Here is a 26,772-nt window from a genome sequence, read left to right on the forward strand (position 1 = left end):
AGTGGAGATAATGAAATGGAATGAAAAAAATGGAATGATACATGCATGAGACTTACAGAAATGTTGATTTCTTCTGGAATTTTTGCTTTGAATGTTCTGGACAAAGATTCTTCATATTATGTGTTTAGAAATTTCCTCCTTCTAGCACACGCACACACACATACACACACACACTTAAACAGACGGAAAACAAAAATTACAACACTAGCAAAAAAAAAGTAGACTGCGGTGTGTTTGATCTTGTTTGCATGATTTAATAATAATAATAATAATCATAATCATAATCATAATCACAATCATAATCATTACCATAACCATAATCATGATAATAATAATAATAATAATAATAATAATTATAATAATAATAATAATAATAATAATAATAACAATGATAATGTTAATAATAATAATAATAATAATAATATTGACAATAATGATAATAATAATGATAACAATGACAAATAATAGTAACAGTAATAATAATCATCATCATCATCATTTCTTGAGGGCAGAAACTATATCTATAATTGATATTCAACTGCTCTGCAAGAGCCTTTTAATACTATCTTGCTCCACTGAGCTGAATAATAGATATTGAATGAATATAAAAATTATTCAACATGTTGAACCGCGTTTATTTTACATGTTGAACCGTGTCAACAGGTCTATCAAATTGTAACTTATTATTGGAAAAGTGAGCAAAGAAAATGGGATTCCATCGGGATTCGAACCCGAGACCTCCGGATTGCTAGACCGGTGCTCTACCGACTGAGCTATAGAAAGCCCTAGTGCAGTGTTCGTCCCAGAAACCCTTAATTCTCAATGCTCGGGTGGTCAGAAGCGATGGAATCCCATTTTCTTTGCTCACTTTTCCAATAATAATTTATATTCTTTCTGGTCAGTTTATTCTGTCTTTAATTGTAACTTCGTAGATTTCGAAGTCCCCGAATGACGTCCTGGCGTAGCTCATTTAAAGCCCCTCACCATGTCCCTCAGCATATTTTTGCCAGGATGCACAATAGCAGACAGTCGAGAATCAATGGACTATTGTCCTCGCGTTTATTGAGCCATGTAACCGCGCGCTTCTGTGGAACTCGTTGTAAAGCAGTTAAACAGGTCTTCACGTAGTAAACAAAGAAGCATGGCAAAGTCTATTGCATGGGCCTCGCCCCTTTACCCGAACTATACTAGCTATACCGGTAGGCCCTACATTGGATTGCAACTTCTGATCAATCACACATCGGGGCAGAATATCGCGGTGGATTAATTCACTAAGCAAAGTGGTCCACCTTATTATTCGGATTGTTTCATCGTGAGACTGGAACCCGCTACCATGGACTGAACGTATAACTATTTCATGACGGTAAGCTAAGTCAACAACTTAAATCTTAGTCTTTAGATATAAGTAGCGAATGAATCCGACCCCTCGTGGTTCGACCCAGATGACTGAGCAGTAGGCCTAGTCAGCAAACGGTATCAACCAGGCACACTGCGTTATGTGAAAAATTGGCGAAGAAGTGGACCCTTACAACTTGCTTTAACTGCATTTCAAAGCTCGCATGCATACAAAACCACTAGTAAACTTCATCATTCGCAAGCTTTATCATAAAGGAAAACAACAATATGATTCGCACCTAAATCTTTTATAGTGCCATAATAACGGTTTGTACACCACTCTGCTGTGCGCTGATCTTCAACTTTGAAGGATGCACTTTTACAGAAGAAGAAGAAGGAGAAGAAGAAAAGATCACAGAATGCGATGTGATGCAAGGGCCAGTATAACATGAACCATTCGATATGCATGCAAAATACTATGGATCTACAATACAGTATAGCACCATGGTAATATCAAAAAGACAGTGCTATTCGACATCGGATTTTGATTTGAAGGAGTAGTCACGGTTTCTCATTCATCTACTAAGTACTCAGTTATCTACTTGGAAATTGATACATTATTTTTCTGTGTTGTTCAAAAGCTTACATGCCATATGAGGAAGCAGTTTGTGGTAACACCATGTGTATGTATTCTGTAAAGAAGAAAGCCACCCAAAAAATAAATAAATAGATTTCAAAGGAAAGAGAAAAATATTCTCTACAAAATGATACAAAATGACAAATATTGGATAAGAAATAAGGAAGATGTGACATTTTGAAATTTCACATTTTTTGGATAACATTACTTCACCAGTCCTTATGAATATTCAAATCAGCAAGTTGACGATGTCATGCTCTCACAATTTCTTATTCATTTCATGTACAGAAATGACTAAAATCCCATATTTCAACTGTATAATTATAAAACTTGCCTAAAAACACTCAATATGAAAAAAATAATAAATGTTTGCTTTAATATGTCTTGGTATTGGAACATACTTTTACGTATATTAGCTAAAAATAACAATTTTTCTGAATTTCATTTAGAACATACAAGAAAAATTATAAGGGTATGACATCATCGATTCGCTCATTTTGACATTCATAAGAACTGGTCAAAAATATTTTCCAAAAAATGTGAAACTTAAAAAAGTCACATCTTCCTTACGTTTATCTAATTTTTGTCATTTTTATATCATTCTGTCATAGGGAATATTTTCTCTTTCTTTTGAAGTTTATTTATTTTTGGAGTGGATTTCTTCTTTAAAAGGACTGTTGGTTGTCGAAGGGAGAACCTAGAAAGGGGAGCGTAGAGGTGGGAAGCGACATAGGGAGATTGTTAGGAAGGCAAATAGTAACAGTCGAAAGGCAGCGGTGAGTTAGGAAGTTGAGGTTCACGAATGGAGACTGCAATAATCTATAGGAGACAGGGGCAGTTGTAAGGAAGAACAGAGTGAGAAAAAAGAAAAGAAGAGTGGATTTTTTTTTGCCTCTCAATATGGTTTATTTCTATCGAACGTGAATGAGTAGATCATGCCAGAAATGAATACGTGATAACATTAATGGCAATGGCAAAACTGATACCGTAATGATAATCATAATATTTGGAAGAAATCAAATCTACATTGTAGAATCTCAAAGTAGTAGTCCAGTGCGGCAGTGCTAGCCCCTTTCGAGAAACGTTTTCTGTGAATAAGGTGAAAGGGAATAGAACGGCAAATGAACGTGAACCAATGAAGATAACCATTAGAGCAGGAATGGGAAAAGCCAAGAGACATCAAAAGATCAAGTCTGTAAGAAAACAACAACAACAACAACAACAACAACAACAACAACAACAACAACAACAATACGAATTTAACGAGGCGCGGTATACTTTCCAAACCATCATACATTGTAGGTCTCTGACACAGGAATAATCATGAATTTACCAATGACCTTGATTATGTTATGTTACTGCATGATACATTGATTAATTCTATCTGCATAAGATATAAGTGTGATGAAAATCAAGAACCGATAACCAGTGATGATCGCATCACATCGGACTTTTTTACCACGTCATGTTGAGCACCCATCTTTTAATTGCCTGTATTGCTGCCCGCATGTCTATCTTAATTGTATGCTTTCGATTGCGCATTCTATCGATCTGTATTGTTCTCATCCCATACTCATGCTGTCTCTCTTAATAACATAGCTCTCCTTCTTTGTAACAGCTTCATTTTTTCACAGGGTGTTGCCGTTTCCTTTATCCCACGAACACCACGACACCACCATCATCAACTTCCCTCTTCCTGCTCTCCTAATTACTTCTTCTTGTCGACCATCACCACCACTGGTACCAGACTACCACCAGTCTCTACGTTCCTCCACCGAAAATTCCACCATCGCTGTCACCTATTGGTGCTCCTCCTTCCCCTTTTCACCCCTCCTTCCCTCCTCCCTCTTCGTCTTCCCCTTCCTCAACATCTTCTTCCCCCTTTAATCGTCTTCTCCCGCCCCTGCCGCATGCAGCCATTATAATTTTTATAAGGAATGACACCGGAGACATTATATTGGATTTTTCAGGGGTATAGGTCGACTTGAAATCGATCCGGCGGCGTCTCTTGAGAGATGTTCTACGTTCCAAACAAACCTTCGTGCGGGTGCGTTGGTTGCAAATACAATTTCTACTACTGGTGAGTCGGACATACACGAGCTCTGTATCAGCCAGAGTGATGGCCCGTTCATTGACTTAGCTCCAGAAGCTGCTTGCACGAAAAGGTCTGTGGCGGGATCATGCATCGGTGTTTTTTTTTTTTTTTGTATGGAATAAGAATGCGGTAAATAATAGTTAAGCTTCAACATAGGATGATGATGATGCGTCACATTTATACAGGTATGTAACATAGTTCGTCGAGGAACTCCGAAGAATAATAATCTCACTTGGCTTGTGTAGAAGGCAAAGTGGATCGCCCTCCTGCTGTCCTTAAACAACTTCATTGCATTGACGTATTTTAAGTGTAGGCCTATGTAGGCCTATTACGTAGAGTCGTTATATCGTCGGGATTTAACTTCATGTAAGGAATTATACATAGGAGTGTGTTCATGGTTTCTAGTTCTACATGGTTAACAAAAACAAAGGCATTCCTTATAGTGATGATAGTGACGATGATTTGATGATTTTGATGAAAACCATGACGACCTCTTGTTGTTCAGGTTTGAGATGATACCAGTGTCTTATGAAGTGGAGAGCGACATGCGTCTAGAATGGAAAGGTGTTCTGGATATGTCATTTCCACTTCGAGTTCCAACACACAAATGATTATGAACGTATCACTCTTTTTGTTAATCGAGAGATGTAATAGGTATTTATAGGTATGATGATACCCGACTTTTTATTAGCTGTTTGAACATTTTTAGTTATAGCTGTAGGCCTACTGAATGTATACCATTATGTTCTCACTGCTTTAAATAATGAGTGGATATTCTGATAGTTAATTTCTCGGCGTCAACCATTGAACGTGTTCCCGATAATATAGAGCTTCAATAATCTTAGATGCCGCCGCGGTGGTATGATTATGATGATGATGATGATGATAATGATGATGATGATGATGATGATGATGATATGATGATGATGACGATGATTATGATGATGATAGTGGTATCCTTCGACTCGAGGCTGTTATATAGCGGGTCATTCATCCGAAGTTCAATAGACCGCTGTGTTCTCATATTGTGACTGTAAATTTCTACGATTGTATGCCTCCCTGCTTGGATTCTGTGTATGGTTCTCCCGCATTGCACACATATTTCCAGAGGACAACGTCAGAGATCGAGAATAACATTTCAGCGCACAGAAACTAATCCCTGCTAAATCAAACAATCACACACGCACGCACACGCACGGACGAACATGGCAACTGGAGACCGTTCGGCCCCATTAGTCCGAAAAACAAACTTGACTTTTGCACCTTGCCTAAATGAAAGAAAATTATAGAGGAACATACCTCCATAGTGACAACGTATACATGGTAGTACCAGTGAGGTGACCTCTATGGTATTACAATATCCAAACAGCCGAAAGGATCAAGCCGACCTCGTAAATTTACAGAAATTTAAAGGTGCAGTGTGATTATTATGTGTAATTTACGTCGAAATCTCACCTTGCTGTCCATCAATAGGCAGAATCCATTTAACATGATAACGACTGAATGAATCAGTTTGGGAAGCGTCTGTATCAACGGTATTTTTTTTAACGCAGAGAACCAAGATCCACGTCAGTGATACACAAACCTGTTTTACAGAATAATTTTGATCGTTGTAATCAATGCAGCAGCATAATCAATGGATACTGATTTATATTATGTCATGCATTTTCATTTCAAGCCGCATTACTTTGGACCGGATTTAAAGTGCGGACCATATTCGTGATGGCTTTATCAAATCTATAGAATTAAATCGCAACGAGAGATGATTCATCAACATCAGAATGAAAAGAAAGAAAGTTGTGATATTTATACGTTTTTGCCCTAGTTTATTTCATAAGATTCCTTCGGTGATTTTAACGTGTGTGTGCACAGTGTACGTGTTCTACAACATAATGTGGTTGGTACAATAAAGAATTTGACCAAATATTATATACAAGCATGCACACACACACACACACACACACACACACACACACACACACACACACACACACAAACAAAATGAATGAAGCCAGTCAATCATTAAGACTCATTAATACCTCATTAAGATGTCTTACATTGTATAAGGAAATCCTTTTACCCCGTGTCGTTAGTATTAAAAGTTAACCTATATACCATTTAGTGATCTTACTAAAAAAAAGTTGAGACTGAAGATGGATTTGTCAGTGGATCGACGTCGCACAGCACCTATCTTTATTTTTGTTGACTTCCTTGAAAATACCAAGGTGTTAAACGCGTTATTTCCTCATTTAGCTTCATGAGGACTTGTGCACACAATTCCTTTAAATAGTCCTGAGAGTGTACGGCGCCTTTAAAACAAGAATAATACAATAGATCACTGCTTTTGAATACTAGTACAACGTATATAAAGTCCTAGTGTATTTTATATCTCCGCGTGATACCTTGTGCAAGCACTTGACGAGAAATTCCAATGAATTTTTGCGTGGAATAGAAGCTCTACGCATATGGGCAGGTACTCGCATCCAGGGTCTGATTAAAGCGTGCTCTGTAGATCGTTTCTCCTTCTTTCACAATTATGGAGCAGAATTCAGTTTCTGGGTGTGATACTTCTTGTCACCAGCCATCCCGTGACCGGGTTCCTATGTATGTTGCATGGATCATCAGCATTTTGAATGCTCTTCTCAAATCGGAGTGTCAAGGGATTTTGCATTTATATTTTTCCACGACAGATTTCCGTACTGCAGGGGAGTGAATATTTTCCTATATATGTATCCTAAACTTACTTCATAGCTCGATCGTATCAACTTGACTCAGAAGCTTGGAGTTGGCTGTACGAATTGCTTCTCTTATGATAATGTAAACTCAACGCGCAAATGGCGTTTGAGATTTTTTTGTCGGTGTGACTTTGTTTTGATCGAAGCATATGACGTTGTCAGTATTTCTCACACAAGAGTGTGAGATGGTTAGATTTTTTATTAAAAGCGATTTTGTTTTTATTACGCGGAAATTCTGAAACTAATTTATATGTTCATTCTTTTACAAAATTTTCAAAATCATGTATGTGTAATGATAATGATTTCATTGTAACCCCCACGTGCAAAACAAGTTCAAGAGAATGCAATACCTTGAACAATTCTCTGTGGAGATTCTTATTGTCTCAGTGAGTTTGGACGTATAAGTTACTAATTATTCCAGCGGAGTTTACGTCTGTTTGCAAATTCATTTTAGTAAGAGAAAAGTTGCATTGTAACCCGAAGGTTCACCACTGGTGAAAAACAGAAATGGCAGCATGTCTCTAGACGATGTCCTTGTTGTTGTTGTTGTTGTTGTTGTTGTTGTTGTTGTTGTTGTTGTCGTTGCTGTTGTTTATGATATTGTTTATGTTTCTATCACCGTTCTGAAGGGCCTGCTCAGCATGTTTACAGGGATGCGATGATAACACCTTCGTCCCGTCGCCACCGACCGACGACCACTCTGTAACGGATCGGTCGCGCGAACTCGTCTGCAGGCACGATATCGAAAAAAGAAGAAACCGCGAGGAAACAGGGGGATCATCTTCGCGCCGTCCATGTGAACGCACCAGTTCCGTGACCGTTTTCATCGTGGTACGACAGCCGACCAAAGCCAGCATGGGTTACGATCAAGACCGGTTCGTTGGCCCAGTCAAGGACGGTCTCATGTGCGGCATCTGCAAAGACGTTCTGGAGGACCCGCTGCAGGCGCCGTGTGAACACGCCTTCTGCGCCACGTGTATACACGGATGGCTGGTGCACGAGCGAACCTGTCCTGAAGATCGCAAGGTAATCGCATGTTCATACCGCCTATAAATACATGAGCCATTTCTTTAATGTATAGTAGGTTTTAATCTTTAGTAGCTTTTAAATACGTATAATGAATTCACGAGAACAAATTGCGAATTTCCAACACGTTAAAAGAAATGCACAGACTTTTTGTGATTTCTTCAAGAACATTACATTTACAGACTTACACCTATAATACGATAACAGACATCATTACCACACGTCAGCAATATCACTGACGTCGAACTGTTTGTTGACCTCATCAAACACTGATTCAGGTAGGATATTCATGCACTAACATGGTAGGCTTATGTATGAATTAGATTTGTGGAAGATAGACATCGATTCGATGTCGATAAGAAAGCAAAGTCGAACATGTGTTCCAACAAAAGAATAAGTTATTGGCTTGACATTCGGTGTATTCTAATGGCAGTCTAAATCAGCAATTAACTATAATGTTTGCATGGGAGTGGTATTCACGAACATACACAAACTAGACACGAAAAAGAAAAAGGTTCGCACAGTGTACCTCTGTGTGAAAAGAGGTTTGATTTGGCTTCTTGCCTTTATCGACCCGTAACAATGGGATTGGAATGTTTCAAGAAAGCTTTCCCTATCGGCAATAGTTATTTGTTTGGTTGTTGGAGTCGTGAAAGGACAGTACATGTACATGATTTCCTTTCGGTAACTGGGGTATTCAACAGTTATACACTGGGTTACAGAATACAACAGTGACACCAGACGGTCCTCTTTTGTCGTGATTCTGTCCGGGGTGTGAACGGGAAAAATGCTAGGGTAGTTTTCCTTCATTTTGGACCAGCTATGAATGGAATACATGGCTGTCAACCTGTTTGCTTCCTTTTTGTATACTTGCGCATCTGCAAGCTTTTTTATTTTTTAAGATTCTGTTTATTAGAATATATAGTTAGAGTATAATCTTCATTCGACCTGTTTGTCACCATTATCTGGCAAGCTTATTCACAGTTTGCACATGAACTTACTTGTGTTTTTCAAGATCCATAAAAGTCAAAACCCAATTTAAAAGAAAATGACAAAAAAAAAAGATCGAGTTAGCAACATTTGCCGAAATTTCGGCAGTCGATCCCATGGTCATTTTTGAATGATTATTGAAAAACGACGTTGGTTGCAGACAAAACTTGTGGATGACGGAAGGTAATTCAGGTATACTCTAAAATGTCAGCGCGTATTGCTAGGCTCCCTATAGATAATCATTTATGTTATTAACATAATTTTCTTATCTCTATTTTGTGTGCTTTATGTACTTAGAACCTGAACGAATCTGACCTTCGACCCCTCTTCCGGTACATGCGCAATGACCTCAACCAGCTGCAGCTCCGCTGCATCAATTCGGACAACGGCTGCGAGGAGGTGACCAGCCTAGAGGTCATCGCCCGCCACGAGCGCGAGTGCGCTTACGGTGTCGCCGAGTGTCCCAACAAGTCGCGAGGCTGCGACGCGGTGCTCGAGCGTCGCCTGCTCGACTCCCACCTGTCCGCCTGCCACTATCGCAGCTCCAAGTGCCAGCGCGGCTGCGGACTGACGATCCTCAGCTCCGAGGTGGACTCGCACAACTGCGTGGCCGAGCTGCGCACTGAGCTGGAGCTACTGCGGTCGGAGATGATCTGCAAGCAGGAGGACATGCGGCATGAGATGCAGCTGCGGCTGGACTCGCAGCGAGCTCACATGGTGGAGAAGGTAGCCGTCATGCACCAAACCATGGACCAACTCAGAGGTATAGCAACAAACTTGCATACACCCTTTACAACAACTCCATTGATTATGCTCACAGAAAATAGATGATTTGGCAATGATATCTGCATCTATATTTCGTATTGGCAAAGCAACATATGCCAACCCCATCTCCCATCAAGACAGGATATGAATACGAAAAGTGTAAAGATCCCCGATTAGGAAACAACTACTATAACAGTTTTTGTCCAGGTAGGCCTCGGATATGATGAAGACAGCAATCATAACTGTAGCTTAATACCAATTATTTCTGTCAAACCTTTCTTATCCCAGTTAAATGTTTTCGACATAATATTTCAACTTCGACTTGAGATTTTTTTTTTTTTTTTTTGGGGGGGGGGGGGCGATTATGCCGTATCTCCACCTAGAGTATTTTTTTGTCCTGCATTTCTAATCAGTCACATCATTTTTCTGCAGCATTTTTTTACCCTAATCATCTGTGATCGTCTGCCATCTAGGTGACATCACGAGTCTCCAACACGAGCTCAGGGTGCTGAACGCGCTGGAGACGCAGCGGAGACAGCACATGGAGGCTCTGGAACTGGAGCGGAAGGAACTCATGGAACTGCTGAAATCTCTGAAGGAAGGGGAGACCGCCAAGAACACGTGTAGGATGTGCACGCGGACGGAGAAGATCACTGCGCTATAGAGTCTGCGCGTAGGTCGGAACTTGGTGTGGACCAAAGAGACCATGTAAAATCTCTTTGGTCAAAATGCATCGCCCGATGAATCTGCGACATCAATTCATACCTCACTCTACACTAGAGTCCCCTGTAGAATTTTGATTTCCCATTCACATTGCAAGTTTTTAAAGTTATCTTCCAGGAACATCACACATGATTAGGTAAACGTGGAACTGCAGGGGTTTTGCCTTGGAAATTGAACTACATCCGGGGCAAAGGTTATCATTGTATTAATTTCATCATTGTACTTTTGTGGACATCAGTTTTTTTAAAGGACATATTTTGAACAATATGTTCTTGTTTCGTTTATCTTTTCGTGAGGTACAACGGATTATACGAATAATAATGACAAGGTATAATCCTGTTTTCATAATGTTCTTGCCTTCTGTAGATAGAAGATTATTTTAGTGAGGGGGTGTAACTGTGATCCTTGCTTACTACTGCTAATTAGAGATCGACGCCAATCATGACCAGTTATGTAGCTCTGATTTCATATCCAGACTCCGCACTGATTTGTAATCGCAATTCTGGCTTTACGAAAGACATCTGTCAGAACGAGTCCTGTTTTTCGTATACTGTATGCAAGGCAGCACGGCTGTCCTTGATCTCACAAATATCTTCGGGATTGCCTAGTGAAGTTGTAATTTACCATAATTTGTGTTAAGAGAAACGCGCCCAGGCTACAGGAAGCCAGATTCTTTTGATGCTTGGTGAAGTAGACTTTGCGATGGCTCGCTATTTGCCTATTAGTATAAAAGTATACGAGTGTGTGTAACTGCTGGCATGTGTGGATGTGTTTTTGTCGTAGTGTTTGTGGTGGTGAGCTCTGTATAAGATCTAAAGGCCGTTGGATTGACTTCTACCCAAACCCGATGCCTAATATGTGAATGATCTTGGAGATTATAAGGCCAATGAACATTGTTGAGCTACAGAGAAAAGACCCTTACACCCGTGACATTTAAGAACTGTCTGAAATCTATGCAGGGATCGTATAGTTTTGGTTGAGACCTAATTTCAGGTTTCTAACATTTTTTTAGTGAGATAATGAGAGACCTCTTATGAAATATGAAATAGCATGTAATTCCATGAGGAATTCATCGTTTATTTGATGAAAATTGGTTTTGAAATGGCTGAGATATCCAAAACAGAGCGATTCTAATAAAGTGTGGGACCCACACTTTTTTACGATCTCTTTGTTTTACTTTGTTTTTGGATGTTTCAGTCATTTCAAACCCGATTTTCATCAAATAAGCTTTGAATTCCTCTTAAAATGGTATGCTCTGTACTAAGTGTTTTCTTGGTATCTCGCACAAAGTTAAAAGCCCAATTCTCATCTCCACCAATACTGTACCATCCCTTTAAGTTTGGAGTTAGAATGATATATTACAATTTATTTGCAGATGATAAAAATATTCAGTCACACGCCATTACATTGATGTTTAAAAAACAAACAAACCGGTAACGACCATTGGATACTACAGACACCTTTTACTTTCCAAACAGGAGGGAAATTATGGGAGTTGGAGGGGGAGCTTTAACTGCTACCTTCTAAATACCAAGTGATATTTGCGCTTAGAAGTCGACAGAAAGAATTGTCAAATTCCATGTAATATAGAGCATACAGTTCCATTAGTCGTAGTGAAGTGCGAAATACAATAACACCAAGTGTAAGCGTGCGTGATAAAATGTCAATAGATAAACATTGTTGATATACTGGCGATGGAATGCGCGAGGGTAAATGCACTATATAGGTAGGATTTTGTTTTGTGTATATGCCGTTGCCGCGACAACGCATCAACCCCGTTACCTCTCGGGTCATGACTGGGGGGCAAGTGGGCGAACGGGAGGTTGAGATCGGAATGCCTGCCCACAATAATATTCACTTCCAGACGGCGGGAGAAGAATTTAAGGCTTGTAGGATTATATCAATTTTTTTTTTTTTATCCTGGAAGGCAAACTGATTAGATGGTAGTGGAAACCAAGCAATGATTCAGCAAAAATATAAAGGAAATTGTTGTTGTTTTTATGTGATGCAATTCAAAACATACCATTTTTCCACGATGGTGGCCATTCTTCTCTGGATGTCATTATTATCCTCCAACAACAAAAACAAAAACAACAGCAATGATAATGATGATATGATAATGATAATGATGATAACGATAATAATGATAATAATAATAATAATAATAATAATAATAATAATAATAATAATAATGATAATAATGATAATAATGATAATAATAATAATAATAATAATAATAATAATAATGATAATGATAATAATAACAATGAAATGATAACAGTACCTTAGATTAGTATTTTTACTTTTACTCGGTCTAAGTAAATTCGTATTAAAGAAATCAGAGAGGATATACTTAATGCATTGTAGTCCTATCAGATTTTTTTGTTTGTTTCTGTTTTGATATTTTAAGTACCCGTATACAAATCTCGGAGTGACTTATTCTGAGCGGAGAGCGCGTCATAAGAGCTGGAATGTTAATCATGAGATTTGAGCACTTTTAAAAAAATCAAACAAACAAAAAATGAACAAATGCTATGGAATATTATTATCGATATAGTCACGTAATGGTGGGGCCTGTTGAGGTTCTTGTAAGATTACAGACAATATTATAGCTCCCACCTTCAGGTATAGTTTTTTTTTTTTTTTTTTTCGCAGGGTCTTTGTGTTATTCGTTGGTCATAAATGTCACTTTTCTTGTATGTTTTGTCCAGACTTTGAGCGATTTGCCTTCTAATTTTTGTAATGATTTCGTTCATGATTATGAGCAATATCGTCTGTAGAACATAACATCCTCACCTTTATCATTGTCATGTTTTATGTGAGAACTGTACGTATGACCGCTTGGGGGATTTTTGAAGCTCCTTCTCCTCCCAAGCCCCGCCTCCAGACTCGTCTCATAAGTCTCGATCGATATTCTTTCAACCGGGCTTCTGGATGTGTTCAATAGAAACTGGGACTTTTACAGTCATTTTGCCATCTTGAATGCTCACATGCGGCTCTGACGAAATCTTTGCTGTGAGGTTCGTGCCAACAAACGCTTTCAGCAGCACCGAAATATCCCTGGGGTTGACGTCACGTTGAACCAAGGGTAGAGGTCTCATACATGTACTCAGTAAATAGAATGAGGGATCTATATAGAGCCACACCTCTCGTGTCATACCCACCGGGCATACCCATTACATACTTGACTTAGTCGGGGAATATTCTTTAAGAAACCCAAAGCTTGTTATAAACTTTTTTTTTTTACCTCGTGATTAATGAAAATGAATGATCATACACTAAACATATGATCCGAAGTATACCTCATTGGACAAGCTGTCCTCGAAGTTTAAAGGAACTGAATGCGTTTTGGTGGAAATTCCTGAAACATGATATTTTCCTTTTAAGAGGTGGAATCATATGGCCTTCTTTTAAACTAACTCAGAAAGGCTTTGGAGTAGACTTTCATCCTTGTAAAATTCCCCCATCTGAAAGTGGTCATTTTGTTTGCGTGTCAAATTCACATTGCAAGTGCATTATTGACGTCACAATGATTGTGTCAATCAGATGAAATGACTTACACTGTTCTCCACATAACACGTGTCATAATCTGCAAAATCCCCACGATGCTTGCAAATCATTGCTGTGTGCACTTACCCTGTACATCATGATTTAATTGCATCCAATTATTTTGTCGAAGCCCACATCAAGACACACGCGCATGTATCTCTCTATACAGAATGTTCGTACTTCTACGTTTTTAATATTATGCAAATGTATCTCAGGGTTTGATTGGGGAAAAAATCGGTGGGTGGTCGAGGCCAATCGCCGTCATTTATTGTGTGATGTTTGATGCCTACACAACATTTGATACCAGCATACAAGTTTATCACGACATGGTTTAAGCAGCAATGTTGTTAATATTGTGGACAATGTTGTGATGAGTTGTTGTCTTTCTCAAACTATTATATTATTGGCGACATAACAACGTAAATGTATACTCTAAAGGAGGTTCATCCATATAGAGACGCTTTTTCTGCGTACTTACTAATTAACATAATATTATCATAGTCAGTTGCATCGTAGCAATTCTAGACTTGGACATGAGCTTGATATAGGTACCTATACATGTATAATGTATTTTGGCCTCGATTTGAACGGGAAGCATTTGTGGCGGTGTCCAAACCTGTTACGACAACGATCGCTGTCACTTCCATATGCCGTGGGCACGAGAAACTGAATGTGTTTATATGCCAGGGCGATGAACATCATTATGCAGATCCGTCATGTACAATACGACTCCTGAAGTACATATGTATATGCACATACTTTAAAATAGGTGACCTGTGCAGGAGTGTGAGCGACGTGTAACCCAATTAGTGAGGTCATTGTGCCGCCCATTGGTCAGTGTCTTAAATATTTGTAGCAAAATTGCGTTACAAAAGTATCTCACTTATTATGGCTAGCTTCGCAGTATTTGTGTGCCTGAATAATGTACCCATTTCGGAGTTCATTATGTCGTCAGTGTGTGCTTGTGACAACGGGATTTATTTGTAGTTTTCTGTGTGCTGCATGCGTATATAATCATACGTTCCTATTTGTTTATTCTGAATTCCCGCTATCATCATTGATCATAATTGTTACCGTTATATGGCGACAATATCATAACTTTCTAGCTTCACCAAAGCCAACGTGCTTTCAATTAGACTAATCGTAACGTCGATCTTCCCATTTCTTTCTTTCTTTCTTTCTTTTTTTTTTTTGTTCAAGTAGTCTCCCTATATGGAAAATGACATTAATTCTTGCTCCACAAAATATAAGAGTACCGATTATGTTGGGGAAAACCATGGAGTATTCACCATTCAGTCTTTGAATACCTCCGATAGGCAAGTTGCATGATGTTGAGGGGCTGCTCATGACGTGTCCACTTCCCATCAAGTTACCAGTGCAACTGCAATGTTGCTATACTGTATATTGACAATCAATTAAAGTCACAAAAAACCCCTTGCCATTAGTAAAGCTCTCTGGAACGACTTTCCAGTTTGTTATGTTGAATACCGAAAATAAAACAACTGTATATCGACTGCCATTTGCTCCTACAAGTCGGACAGCTTCAAATTTAACACAAGCAAAAGATAGAAACTGTCGTAATATCTCTTTCATATTACCTGTCCGCATATTGATACAAATATATCTGATGGTGCCGATGACTGTGTAGAATGATATGTTTTGTCAAAGCTATTTATTCATGCTCATGGTAATTAAATCATGTACGCTTTATCGAAAACGCTTAGTCTACTGGCTAATTTCAGAGGCATTTGGCTCAGTTGCTTGCAACTCCTATACGCTACACCAGCCCTGCGACGTGTCCTTGACATTTGATATTGTTGTTTTTATTGTCAGCAGTATGGGTGTTTGTGTTAGTGTTTGTGTTGGCATTGGCATTGGTGGAAGAGGTTATGTGTGCGAGGGTCAAAGTGTTCTAGACCTCTGAAGTTCGCTTACATTGTTGTTTGGAGCCGACAGTTGCTGTCTCAGAGATTTTGTTTGTTTGTTTGTTTGTTTGTTTGTTTGTTTGTTTGTTTGTTTGTTCGGTCGTTTGTTTTCTGCTACTCACCGTGAATAAGATCGCATGCTCGATCTGTATACATGTAAAGCATGAACAACCAAGTGGAAAAGAAGCAACTAGCGTGGGATTTAAACCCGAATCACATACTGCTTGCCGAGCAGCGGCACTACCACTGAGCTAGGACACGGAAGTGACATGATGATGTTTGATCAATACCCAATGCCTCACCTCTCTTTCATTCTCGCGGATCTTATTTCGTAATAATAAGTCTTATTTCGTAATTCATAAGCCTTCATAAGGCGAGTTAGAAGGATAAAAAAATCCCTTTATTCCTATAATTTCTGTCTCGTGTATAGTTATACTTTTTTTCTCACACCCTTCCCTGTCACTGCTCCCTTAATTTTCCTCTCCCCATGAGAGAGAGAGAGAAAAAAAAAATAGTGACATCCATTACAATAATGAACCAGACTCTCACGTAAGGTTTAAAATAAGCTTTTATCATGTTCATCCTGACTGTACTAAAACAGCGCGATAATTATAACGTGCCTGGGAGGCCAGGGGATTCCCCGAATACCTCACAGTGCAGCGAGTTTCTAAACGCGCCATAGGTGAGGCATGAATTGCAGTTTGCCGTGTCCTTGGACCTCGTGTGACACAGTGAGAACATGAACTGGGATTTCCACTCAGAGAAGGCCATAGAGAAGATAAAAAGTCAAAGAGAGAGAGAGATATGCAGACAGGAAGAGGAAAAAAGGGTATAGAAGAAAATGGAAATACGCACACAAATATGGAAAAATATGTATTTTCATGTATGGAGCTGTACTTATCTTCATACATATAATATACATACATAATATTATATGAATATATGTATGATATGCATATGTATATCTATATAGAACTAATATATAATAGTGTCTACATGTATATATATATATATATATATATATATATATATAGAGAGAGAGAGAGAGAGAGAGAGAGAGGAAGAGATAGCTATACACATACATTTATATGAACATGTACATATTTATCTGTTTATAAACATTCATGTATGTGGGTCCCATGTATACATGAAAATTATGAAGAGAAGAAGAGAGAAGGAAGAATGAAACAGAACGATCACGGTCTTTGTCGTCAATCTCAGGCTATCTTCCACTAAATGTCTTCCAAATCTTCCTGTCATGTGCTGCACCGACTTTGTGACTTGGCAGAGGACGGCCCTGTCCACTCCAGGATGTTATTATCCTCCCCTCCCCCTTCTTCCATCCACCTCTTTTGTCTTCCTCCTGGTACTGTGCCTTATAAGATGTTTTTCTTTCCAAGGCTGGTTAGTCTTGTCACCTGCCCCCCCCCCCCCCCCCCCCATCCCTCTTGCTCCTACCAGCTCCTGTTTCATGATGGTGTGGAGCAAGCTGTCATATGGTGCATAAGAAAATTCTGTCCCTGACTTCATCATTTGTGACGTTGTAATGGGATAGTAGGAGAGCCTAAATCATGGTAGTGGCATGGATTTGACAGGTAGATACAGATAAATTTATGATATCTTATCCTGGCACTAGCGAGGCCATTGTCCTCGTCAAGCATTTGCCTATGATGATGGTCTCCTGTATTTCTGTTACATCAAGAGTTGCTTAATTTGTCTTTGAACGACAGATACACAGGATCCTATGTTTGCATAATACTGTATACGCTATATATTTCGCGGGGGTTTTATTTTCGCGAATTTCGTGAGTCGGGAGCTATTCGCGAAATTAACAGCACGCGAAAATATTACCTTCCAAAATGAATCCCTTGCCTTGGTGATACGAACATTTCAGTACTAGTATACCATGTCACGGCTTACCGAACAGACCATACTGGCTAAGCTTGTTTACGCACGTCCACGTCAACTTACGAATACTGTAGAGAGCCAATCCATTATCGCAAGGGGACCACTCGTCAGAAATCTAGCGCAATGGACTTAACCACTTCAAAATGTTGAATTCTAACTTACTAGTTCGCAGAGTTTGGCAAGTCTTTTTCATGCAGTGTATAACTAGTGTCATTCTTACTTGCTAGTAAGTTGAAAATTCACACTTTCTTTGCCACTTCATATTTTCTCTGGTCCCCCAATCGCGAATTTAACCACTCGCGAAAATGTGTGACAGCGACAATTCGCGAAAATTTATGTACGCGAAAATTATAGCATATACAGTATGCATAAAATAATGCCCGTTTGTTTTTAATTCTGCATTGTGTTAGAAAAAATGTTGGATATTTCAATTAATCATTTATCTGTTTTAACTGTCAGATTCAAATTATACTGTGTTCAATTAGTTCATTCAATTGACTTTGTACGTATTTCATTTATGTATGAAAAAGACATTCAAAAATCAAATCAAAATCAAATCAAATCAATTAGAAATTGAACTGAAGCATAAAGTTAGTGATATGATTGAATGCAAAGCTGGACACATTTCTTTCAGGCAAGTGAACAGACAGGCCTTGGGAATAAAATGTAGTTTCATTGTTTTCATGAAATGGCGAACTTCAGGTAATTCGATGCCATGAGCAATAGCAAAATTCCTTTGTGAATTGACATATACTTGGTTGCTGGATGTGACACGCTATATAATGACAATGTGGAAGACTTTTTGGCAAAAGTTGATGTTACATGTAACTCCATGCTCCATTCATTTGTTCTTATAAACCACCAAGCCATTGTTTCGAGAGAATTAAACCCTTTGTTGACAAAATGTTCATCAATGACAAAATATCTGTATTACATAGTCAAGAATTTAATTCTTCCATGAGGAAATAACAAGTGGCTCTCCTTTCCATACACAGTTGTTTGGTTCACCAGTGAATCGCACAATTCAATTTTCAGACATGGTAAGTACACATCTCAGAGTCATGTTCTGCTCTGTCACACATTCTGCACAGCTGGTATGCAGAGACTCCAACCCCAAGCACCTTCTGATCTGGAGAACTCCCGCCTGAAACCCCAAGCAAACGGGAGACTCCAACTTGATGTGCGCGAAGCGCGCTGTTCCTTGTGGCCGGGGTCAAGCTGTAGAGTTCTAGACTTTATCTCGTGCTATCTAAGGCTTGTTTTTCAACATACAATGACACTAAGTAAGAAATCATTTCAAGCGGGAGAAATTAAATCTCAAGTGGGAGAACAGGAGATTTCGCAAAAATGGGCTTTTGGCGGGAGATCTCCCGTCGAAAACGGGAGAGTTGGAGTCTCTGGGTATGTTGGGAAGTACATGGAATACAAAGTCTGAATGATCTAGCTATACAATTGTACTTGTACACATATCTGTATTTCATACAGTTCATTTGAATCTCCTGTGTTTGGCTGTCCCTTTAAGAGAGAAAAATCAAGTTTAAAAAAAAAGATATACAGAAGAGCAGTATGCAGAGCATCATGAGGTTGCCTTCATAGTAAAAAATCACAATAAAATATTTAAATAATAATAACAGCAATAATGACAATAACATGGCTTACATCCTTCCCCAGTGTCATATGAGTGAGTGGGTGTCAATACTGTGACAGACCATTGTATGTTTTTCCCTTTGTTTCTCTGAGATCCACTGAATCAAAACTAGAAATGACATCTCAAGACTTTTATTATTTCATTGATCCCCTCTCCCCAAAGAGCAAGTAAACAAACAACAACAACAACAACAGGAAAATAGAACCCCCCCCCCAGAAAAAATAAAAAAACAAAACAAAAAATAAAAAACCCCAGGCATATATGTATTTCCTTCTCAACTTGATTACCAATTTTGATTAAAAAAAAGAAAAGAAATTGTCTCTGGCACCTTTTGGGGAGGAGGCATAACAACCCCCCAGCGTGATGTATTTTCTTGATGGCTGTTTACTCAGTCCATTGTCAGTCCATTTATTCCCCTCAGTGAGGGAAATAAATGGACGGAGTAAAATAGCCGACAAGTCACCTGAATGTCATCATGGCATGCTTAATCACTGATGTAAAGCCCAACAGACAAAACTCAGAGGAGATTTTAGGAAAAACTCAGAGAAGATTTCAGGAAAAACAAACACACACCAAAGATTTGCAATACAAGTTTAAAATTGACAATCACAAAACAAGCTTTGCCATCTCATCACATTATTACACACTTGATTCTTGAAAGGGATGGTACAGTTTTGGTTGTGTTGGGGCTTCAGGTTTCTATTTTTTTTTTTTTTTTGTTGATGATAATTGTTTGAGATAATGAGAAACGTTTTATGCTATATAAAAAGAGCATATAATTCTAAGATTAATTCAAATTTTATTTGGTTAAAAATTTGTTTTGAAGTGGCTGAGATATCCAAAACAAAGCGATCCAAATAAAAGGTTGGACCCATCTTTTGTTTGGATTGCTTTGTTTTACTTTGTTTTTGGATATCTCAGCCATTTCAAAATTGATTTTCATCAAATAAACTTTGAATTCCTCTTTAATGGTATGCTCTGTATAACATTTCATAAAGTGGTTTCTAAGTATCTTGCAAAAAAAGTTGAAAGCTGAATCCTTACCTCCACCAATACTATACCATCCCTTTAACACTTCAGAACATAATGGTTATGTATACTCTCACAGTGCTACTGTACTGAAAGGGTTGCAGTGCGACGAGACAGAATCAGTGCACCATTGCGCAAGACATAGGAAGAGGTGTTAGCCGATTTCATCCCACCCCAGGCATGATCAGCCGGTCCGGTGAGAATCCCCTGGCAAGAAGCCAAGGGGACGAGTCCTTCAGGAATACTGGTGTGCTGTTGCACTTGGCTATGACTAATACTGCCTGCCATGTGCAACACTGGGGGCCTGACTGCTATTTCTGTGGCAAAACATCGGCAGCTGCTCTTGTGGAGTAAAAAAAAAACCCATTCTGAAATCAGTACGTAGTAACTCTTCTTCTGGAGGTCATCCAGACTAGCAAATCTCACATGAAAGTGCCAGAATGTGCCAATTTCTGTCTCATTTTGTGAAATTGTTATCATTTTGGCTTACAAAATCAACAATGTTTTAATGATATTCATTTCATGATCATCAGAATGCATTAAAGTGTGTACACTACACAATAACAGTATTAAAAAAAAAAAAGTCTGCATGAAATTTCAATTCAAGAGTGTATAAAAATTGTACGAAGATAGTCTTTAATTTGCATTGAATTAGGAATTGCTCATGGGTTGATTCTGCAACAAAGATCCACTCAGTGTGGGATGAAATGGAATTAGTTTTCTTTGAATCGTGAAGACAGACTGTCATATGATATCAATGTACAATCTAAAAGTCACCACACCTTGCTGAAGTCTGAATGCAGCCTACACACCAGATTCTCTGCTAAGGGCAAAATAACTGTACCCCTGTCAGGAGTGATTTCGATGCGACAAAATGGAATTATTTTCTTTGAATCATGGAGACAGACTTTCATCCAATATGTACGATCCAAGCAGTCCCATTTTGCCAAAGTCCAAACGCAGGTTGCACAGCCGATGCTCCATTGACCGCGAATCAACAGTACCCCTTCTTCTTCTTGTGTACGAGGTCTGCTGCTACACTGTGTCACAAAGAACAGTATCCCTGCCAAGCGTGACTTCAGTGGTTAAAAGTTTAGCAATGTCATATTGGTCTGAGGACCCAGGAGGAATTCCTGATTGTGAGCTGCAAAGACAATTTGAGTCTCCACCAAACACACTCCATCCTCCAACAAGGCAGACCACATTATTCTATTCTTGCTCTAACATTCAAGGTAGGTCACGGTGAGAATCAGTTGTGAGAGTTTTTTTTCTCAGAATTCGATACAAAAATGTCACATACATATAGTCATTTAGAAGCCACGAGGTTAAAGTTCACAGCAGAACAGCGTAGAGTGTCTTTGTGAAAACAAAAACACACATTGCTTTCATCTCGGGTAGCTGTGACTTGATAGATTCCCTGATTTGTTGCAGGAAAGGACAAACATGTCTTTTTCATGGTAATAATTTAGGTCAGGAGGTTCTGGGTTTCAGAGAGTCGGAGAAAGGAATGAGGTGTGCAACCGATGGGCAGATGATCATCTTCTACCCCGTATGACCCTTGCGCTAGCGGGGTGAACGACCGGCTGTGCCTCCCCTGGCTGTCTCTGCTGCCGCCGCCTCCCATTCGGTTTCCTCGCATCGGCTTTGGAGACAGGAACCTGGACAAGCGTGAAAAACAGTGAAGCAAGAAGGCATTCATTTACACACATGTAAAGAGTACTTTCGTCTCATGTTAGAATATGAGGAGTACAATCGCAAAATGAATTAGCTCTATTCTTGTCAATTTGAGATATTTGCAATTACACCTCCATAAAAAAGAGAGAAAATAATAAGAAAATACAGGATATCTTTATTCATAACTCAAAGAATATTCCTTGTTATGCAACAAGTGAGGTACCATAGGAGAAGCTTTATTTTGCTCTATCTGATGGTCAGTGACCACTGGATGGCACAATTTCGACTACTTTTTCTGTGGCATTTAATTTTTGATCTTCTCTCTCGTTTTTGTTTTTTAATTTTGGCCTAATTTTCCTGAAGTTTTGTCTTTCTTCTCACTGTTTCAAACAGAAGTGGCAGTTCCTTCTTTAGATTAGTCGCAACAATGCAATTATGAGGGTCTTGAGTCTACAATATCATAACTTATTCTCCACTATCATATTATGTGTCTGTGTGGTTGGAGAACTCTTGATGATTAAGCTGAAGTCCTTTTGCTTGCAATGTACATGACCACAGTGCATGTGACAAGACCAAGTCACATGGTAATTACAAAAGAACCTCATTGTAACGAGGACTTAAAATTCATAACAATCACCTTGTTATATCAGGTTTCTCACTATATCAGGGTACAAAAAATCAAAGAAATGTAAGGAGCTAGGACCCGCAAAATAACCCTGTTATAAGAGGGTTTTGTTTTGTCTGACCTCTTTATAACGAGGTTCCTCTGTACCAGTAAATATGTCCAGGGGGGTGTTTCATAAAGCTGTTTAAAAAGTTACAAATAACTTAAGAACAACTGGTGATCAGTTCTTGTGCTGAATTATTGAAATTCTGATAAGCATGGCACATCAGCACTGATCACCAGTCATTCTTAAGTCATTTGTGACTTTAACAACAGCTTTATGAAACACCCCCCTGGTAAGAAAAGTTGCCCTTCCTCACCTGCTTCCTCCTTCCATTCCTCCCCAGCGCTCGCCTCCCTGTGAGCTCCCAGGTCGGTAGCCTCCTCTTCCTCCTCCGCCTCCTCCTCCTCCTCCACTCCCTCCTCCTCCTCCACCTCTTCGAGGACTAAACATTCCTCTAGACATGCCACCACCACCACCACTGCTGCCACTTCCTCCTCCTCCCCCTCCTATCGGGCGGTTCCCTCCCCTCACTCCTCCACCACCCCGGGGCCCACCGTGCAGTGTGTAGCTCCGCTCATGGGCCCCATTGCGGTTGTACACCTGGTCCCGGGGCCCCATCCGGTTGTCGGGACCACCATCTGACCGACTATGCAGAGAACAAGCGAGAGATATTGCAGAGATTGGAATGTACATCTATAACGAAGCTGAGCTGAAGTTATTAATTGCATGTACATTGCAAAGCCTTTAGCCCATATAAAGTTTAGTCTCACTACATCGTCATCTTTTCATTGTCATGCTTACCAACATGCTTTGCAACATCATCAGCTTTTATATCAGGAGAGTCAGTGATATTTAGTGCAATAATCACCATCTTATTCACATTCAAGTGTTTGTCTATAATGAAGGTCGTGGAACAAGTGCATGGTGGTGTCAGATATTTTAATCTTAACATCTGAACATTTCACTTCAATCGTTACCACAAACATTGGAAATTTCTCCACCTCAGCAAATGACTTCACTAGAATAGATAATACATCCCTCAGTGTTATTGTATCACACATGATGATAGATTGTCTACACCAGGCCTGATCATTAGTAGTATCACCTCCATCCCTCCTTCTCCTCATCACCACTTAGATCTGTACATCAGTGTCATAACGTATAATCAAATTAAAAGTGTCATTATTGTTACATCCCCCATCATCATCGTTATCATCACCATCATCATCACCATCATCACCATCATCATCTCCAACACCGCCGTCATCATCGTCATTATCACCACCATCTTCACCATCATCATTATCATCATCACTATCATCATCACTGCCGGCATCATCATTAGCATCATCACCATTATCATCACCATCATCACCATCATCACCATCTTCACCATCATCACTATCATCATCACCATCATTATCATCATCATCATCATCACCATTATCATCATCATTATCACTGCCAGCATCATCATTATCATCATCACCATCATCACCATCATCACCATCATCATCATAATCACCTATGAGTAAGGCTTTTATGATTGCTCAAATCACCATCATTATTGTCATTATCATTATCATCATCATCATCATCATTATCACCACCATCACTGCCGTCATCATCATCATCATTATCATAATCACCATCATACTCATCATCATAATCATCATCATCATCATCATCATCATCATCACCATCACCCACGTGCAAGGCTTCTACGATAGCTCAAATAAGCTTGGGTAAAATCTTTGACATCAGAAATCATCATCTTCCTCACAATCAATTATAATTTTCACAATCACTGTCATCAAGATTTTTGTCATCATCTGTCAGCAAGATCATTATTATCTCATCATCACAGCAGCCAAAAACTCTATCCTGACCTCACAGGAACCTTACATAATCAGGGAACACAGGGCCGTCTCCGACTCACCTCCTCTGTGCAAAATTCCTCTGCCCACTGTCGAAGGGGCCTCTCTGCTGGCGATTACCCCACTGACCCCTGCCTCGCCCACCGCGACCCATGGGACTGCCTGAAATTCACAACAGAGTGCACAAATTCAAAACTTTCTCTACAAAAGTTCTATAACAAACTCCCCACAGTCCATGGTGCATATCCCTTATTGCCTTTCAGTTAAAGGGACTGTACAGTACTGGTGGAGGTGAGGATTCAGGTTTATAACATTCCTAAGTGAGATAATGAGAAACCTCTTATGAAATATGAAAGAGCATGTAATTTTAAGAGGGATTCAACGTTTATTTGATGAAAATTGGTTTTCAAATGGCTGAGATATCCAAAAAAGTAATAATAATAAAAGGCGACAGGCCATGTCTTTTATTAGGATTTCTTTATTTCACCTTGTTTGGGGGATATCTCAGCCATTTCAAAACCGATTTTCATCAAATAAACTTTTGATTCCCTTTAGAATTGCATGCTCTTTGACAGCTCATAGAGTGGTTTCTGAATATCCCGCATAACGTTAAAAGCTAAATCCTCACCTCAACCAGAACTGTACAGTCCCTTTGATGTATCATAAATAACATGTTAAATTTCATACTACTGTGTGTGAATGGATGCATTCAAAGATACACTTCTGACATTGCAATAATCATCACAAGGCCTTGAAAGTAGCAACCCTTATTTGATCAATACGACACAGCACTTGCATTCAAAGAAAAAGAGATGCGTCATAACTATTTAACTTAGTCCCATATATGCACAGCATAATAAATCATTTAAATCAAGCCCCACAATGTATTTGATACAGTAATGAAGAGAACCCCTTTTTATTTGTAAATCATAAGTAGAACCTTACCTCCATCTCGCCTGTAGTTTGGCGCATTCCAGGATCCTTGGTTGCCATGGAAACTGCCTCTCGTTCCTCCCATACCTCCTCGCTGGAAGTCACCCCTGCTGCTCCTTCCTGGTGGACCCTATATAAACAAAGATCATAAACATTACATACAAAACACTGTTTATTCAAAACCCAACCGTGAAAATGCAACACATGCTAGTAATAAATCCAATCCAAATCCAATCTAATCCAAAGGTCATTCATTCATTAATTAATTCATTCATTCACTTATTCATTCATTCATATTCATTCATTCATACATTCATTCATTCATTCATTCATTCATTCATTCACTTATTCATTCATTCATTCATTCATTTACTTATTCACTCATTCATTCATTCATTCATTCATTCATTCATTCATTCATTCATTCATTCATACAAAATGATATGTTATGTTGATATCATTTTCTGATTTTTGCTAGTCTTATCTCTGGAGTACACCATCAAGTAAGAGTCAACATCATTCCATCATTTCCCCATTTGTGTGTGAGCATGGAATGAATTACTTCACCTGGTATGCATTCTGTTCTTTGAAGGAAATGAAGTTTAATTTTTCCCCCCATTAATTATGAGTGAGTTGTGGTTCTCTCTCACATGAGACCTCTAGTTTATGTCTTATCTGAAGGAACAGAGCAATTTTTGTCTCTAACTACGAAGGGACTGCAGGACAATGCACAATCATAGCTCACGTAGACTCACCTGATTACAAGACTTGACTGAGCCATCTCCAGCTATACACAATTTGCAGAGTACGGGAAGACATACAGGAGGGTTTAAAAAACTTGGTTGGACATGAGACTGTCCAACACGATAATGTCTGAAGATCTAAACCGATTGTCAAAAGGAGTCCTTCCAGGGAAAACTAAAATCATACATGTCACGTTACATCAAGACGAGGACCTACCCTTTGCTGCTTCTGTTGAGGACCCGTGTGGGCCTGTTCGGCAGCAACAAAGTCGTCCACGTGCATGGACGGGGGGCGACTGGTGTTCTGGGCACGCTGACGAAACAGGTCATAGCCGCCCCGCCCTCGACCACTGAAGTCTGGTCTTCCATAGCCTCCTGGGCAAACACAAACAAAATGATTGTAACATATCGTGATAAAAAACTAGGCAAAAACATATATCTTCGGGTATAAATAGAACATGTCATAAATGACTTTGTTACATGTTAGTTTTGGATGACTTATCTCCGATGTT

At 39.2% G+C, this 26,772-nt stretch overlaps 2 protein-coding genes across 2 annotated transcripts in view; one reads left to right on the top strand and one right to left on the bottom strand.

Moving 5' to 3' along the window:
- The first annotated feature begins 7,657 nt into the window (after positions 1-7,657).
- On the top strand, positions 7,658-10,247 carry LOC139709716 (E3 ubiquitin-protein ligase NRDP1-like). The gene is made up of 3 exons (XM_071621671.1): positions 7,658-7,828; positions 9,116-9,581; positions 10,057-10,247. Exons 1-3 carry the CDS (start codon positions 7,658-7,660, stop codon positions 10,245-10,247), a joined length of 828 nt encoding a protein of 275 aa, XP_071477772.1.
- Positions 10,248-21,900: 11,653 nt separating this feature from the next.
- Positions 21,901-26,772, bottom strand: part of LOC139709687 (protein virilizer homolog) — a 45,279-nt gene continuing 40,407 nt past the window's right edge. The window contains exons 30-34 of the mRNA XM_071621644.1: positions 26,478-26,635; positions 25,530-25,647; positions 24,647-24,746; positions 23,239-23,353; positions 21,901-22,023 (exon numbers count right to left, since the gene is read on the bottom strand). Of these exons, the coding sequence (XP_071477745.1) occupies positions 21,901-22,023; positions 23,239-23,353; positions 24,647-24,746; positions 25,530-25,647; positions 26,478-26,635 (614 nt within the window). The remainder of the gene's footprint in view (positions 22,024-23,238; positions 23,354-24,646; positions 24,747-25,529; positions 25,648-26,477; positions 26,636-26,772) is intronic.

The sequence above is a fragment of the Diadema antillarum genome, unplaced genomic scaffold (assembly GCF_040938485.1).
Source record: "Diadema antillarum isolate AM-2024a unplaced genomic scaffold, OU_Dant_1.0 seq00001459_RagTag, whole genome shotgun sequence".
Lineage (NCBI taxonomy): Eukaryota > Metazoa > Echinodermata > Echinoidea > Diadematoida > Diadematidae > Diadema > Diadema antillarum.

Coding starts and splice junctions, on each gene's coding strand:
- LOC139709716 (XM_071621671.1), top strand. CDS start 7,658: ATGGGTTACGATCAAGACCGGTTCGTTGGCCCAGTCAAGGACGGTCTC. Junction 7,829..9,115: donor CCTGTCCTGAAGATCGCAAG/GTAATCGCATGT, acceptor TTATGTACTTAG/AACCTGAACGAATCTGACCT. Junction 9,582..10,056: donor AACCATGGACCAACTCAGAG/GTATAGCAACAA, acceptor TCTGCCATCTAG/GTGACATCACGAGTCTCCAA.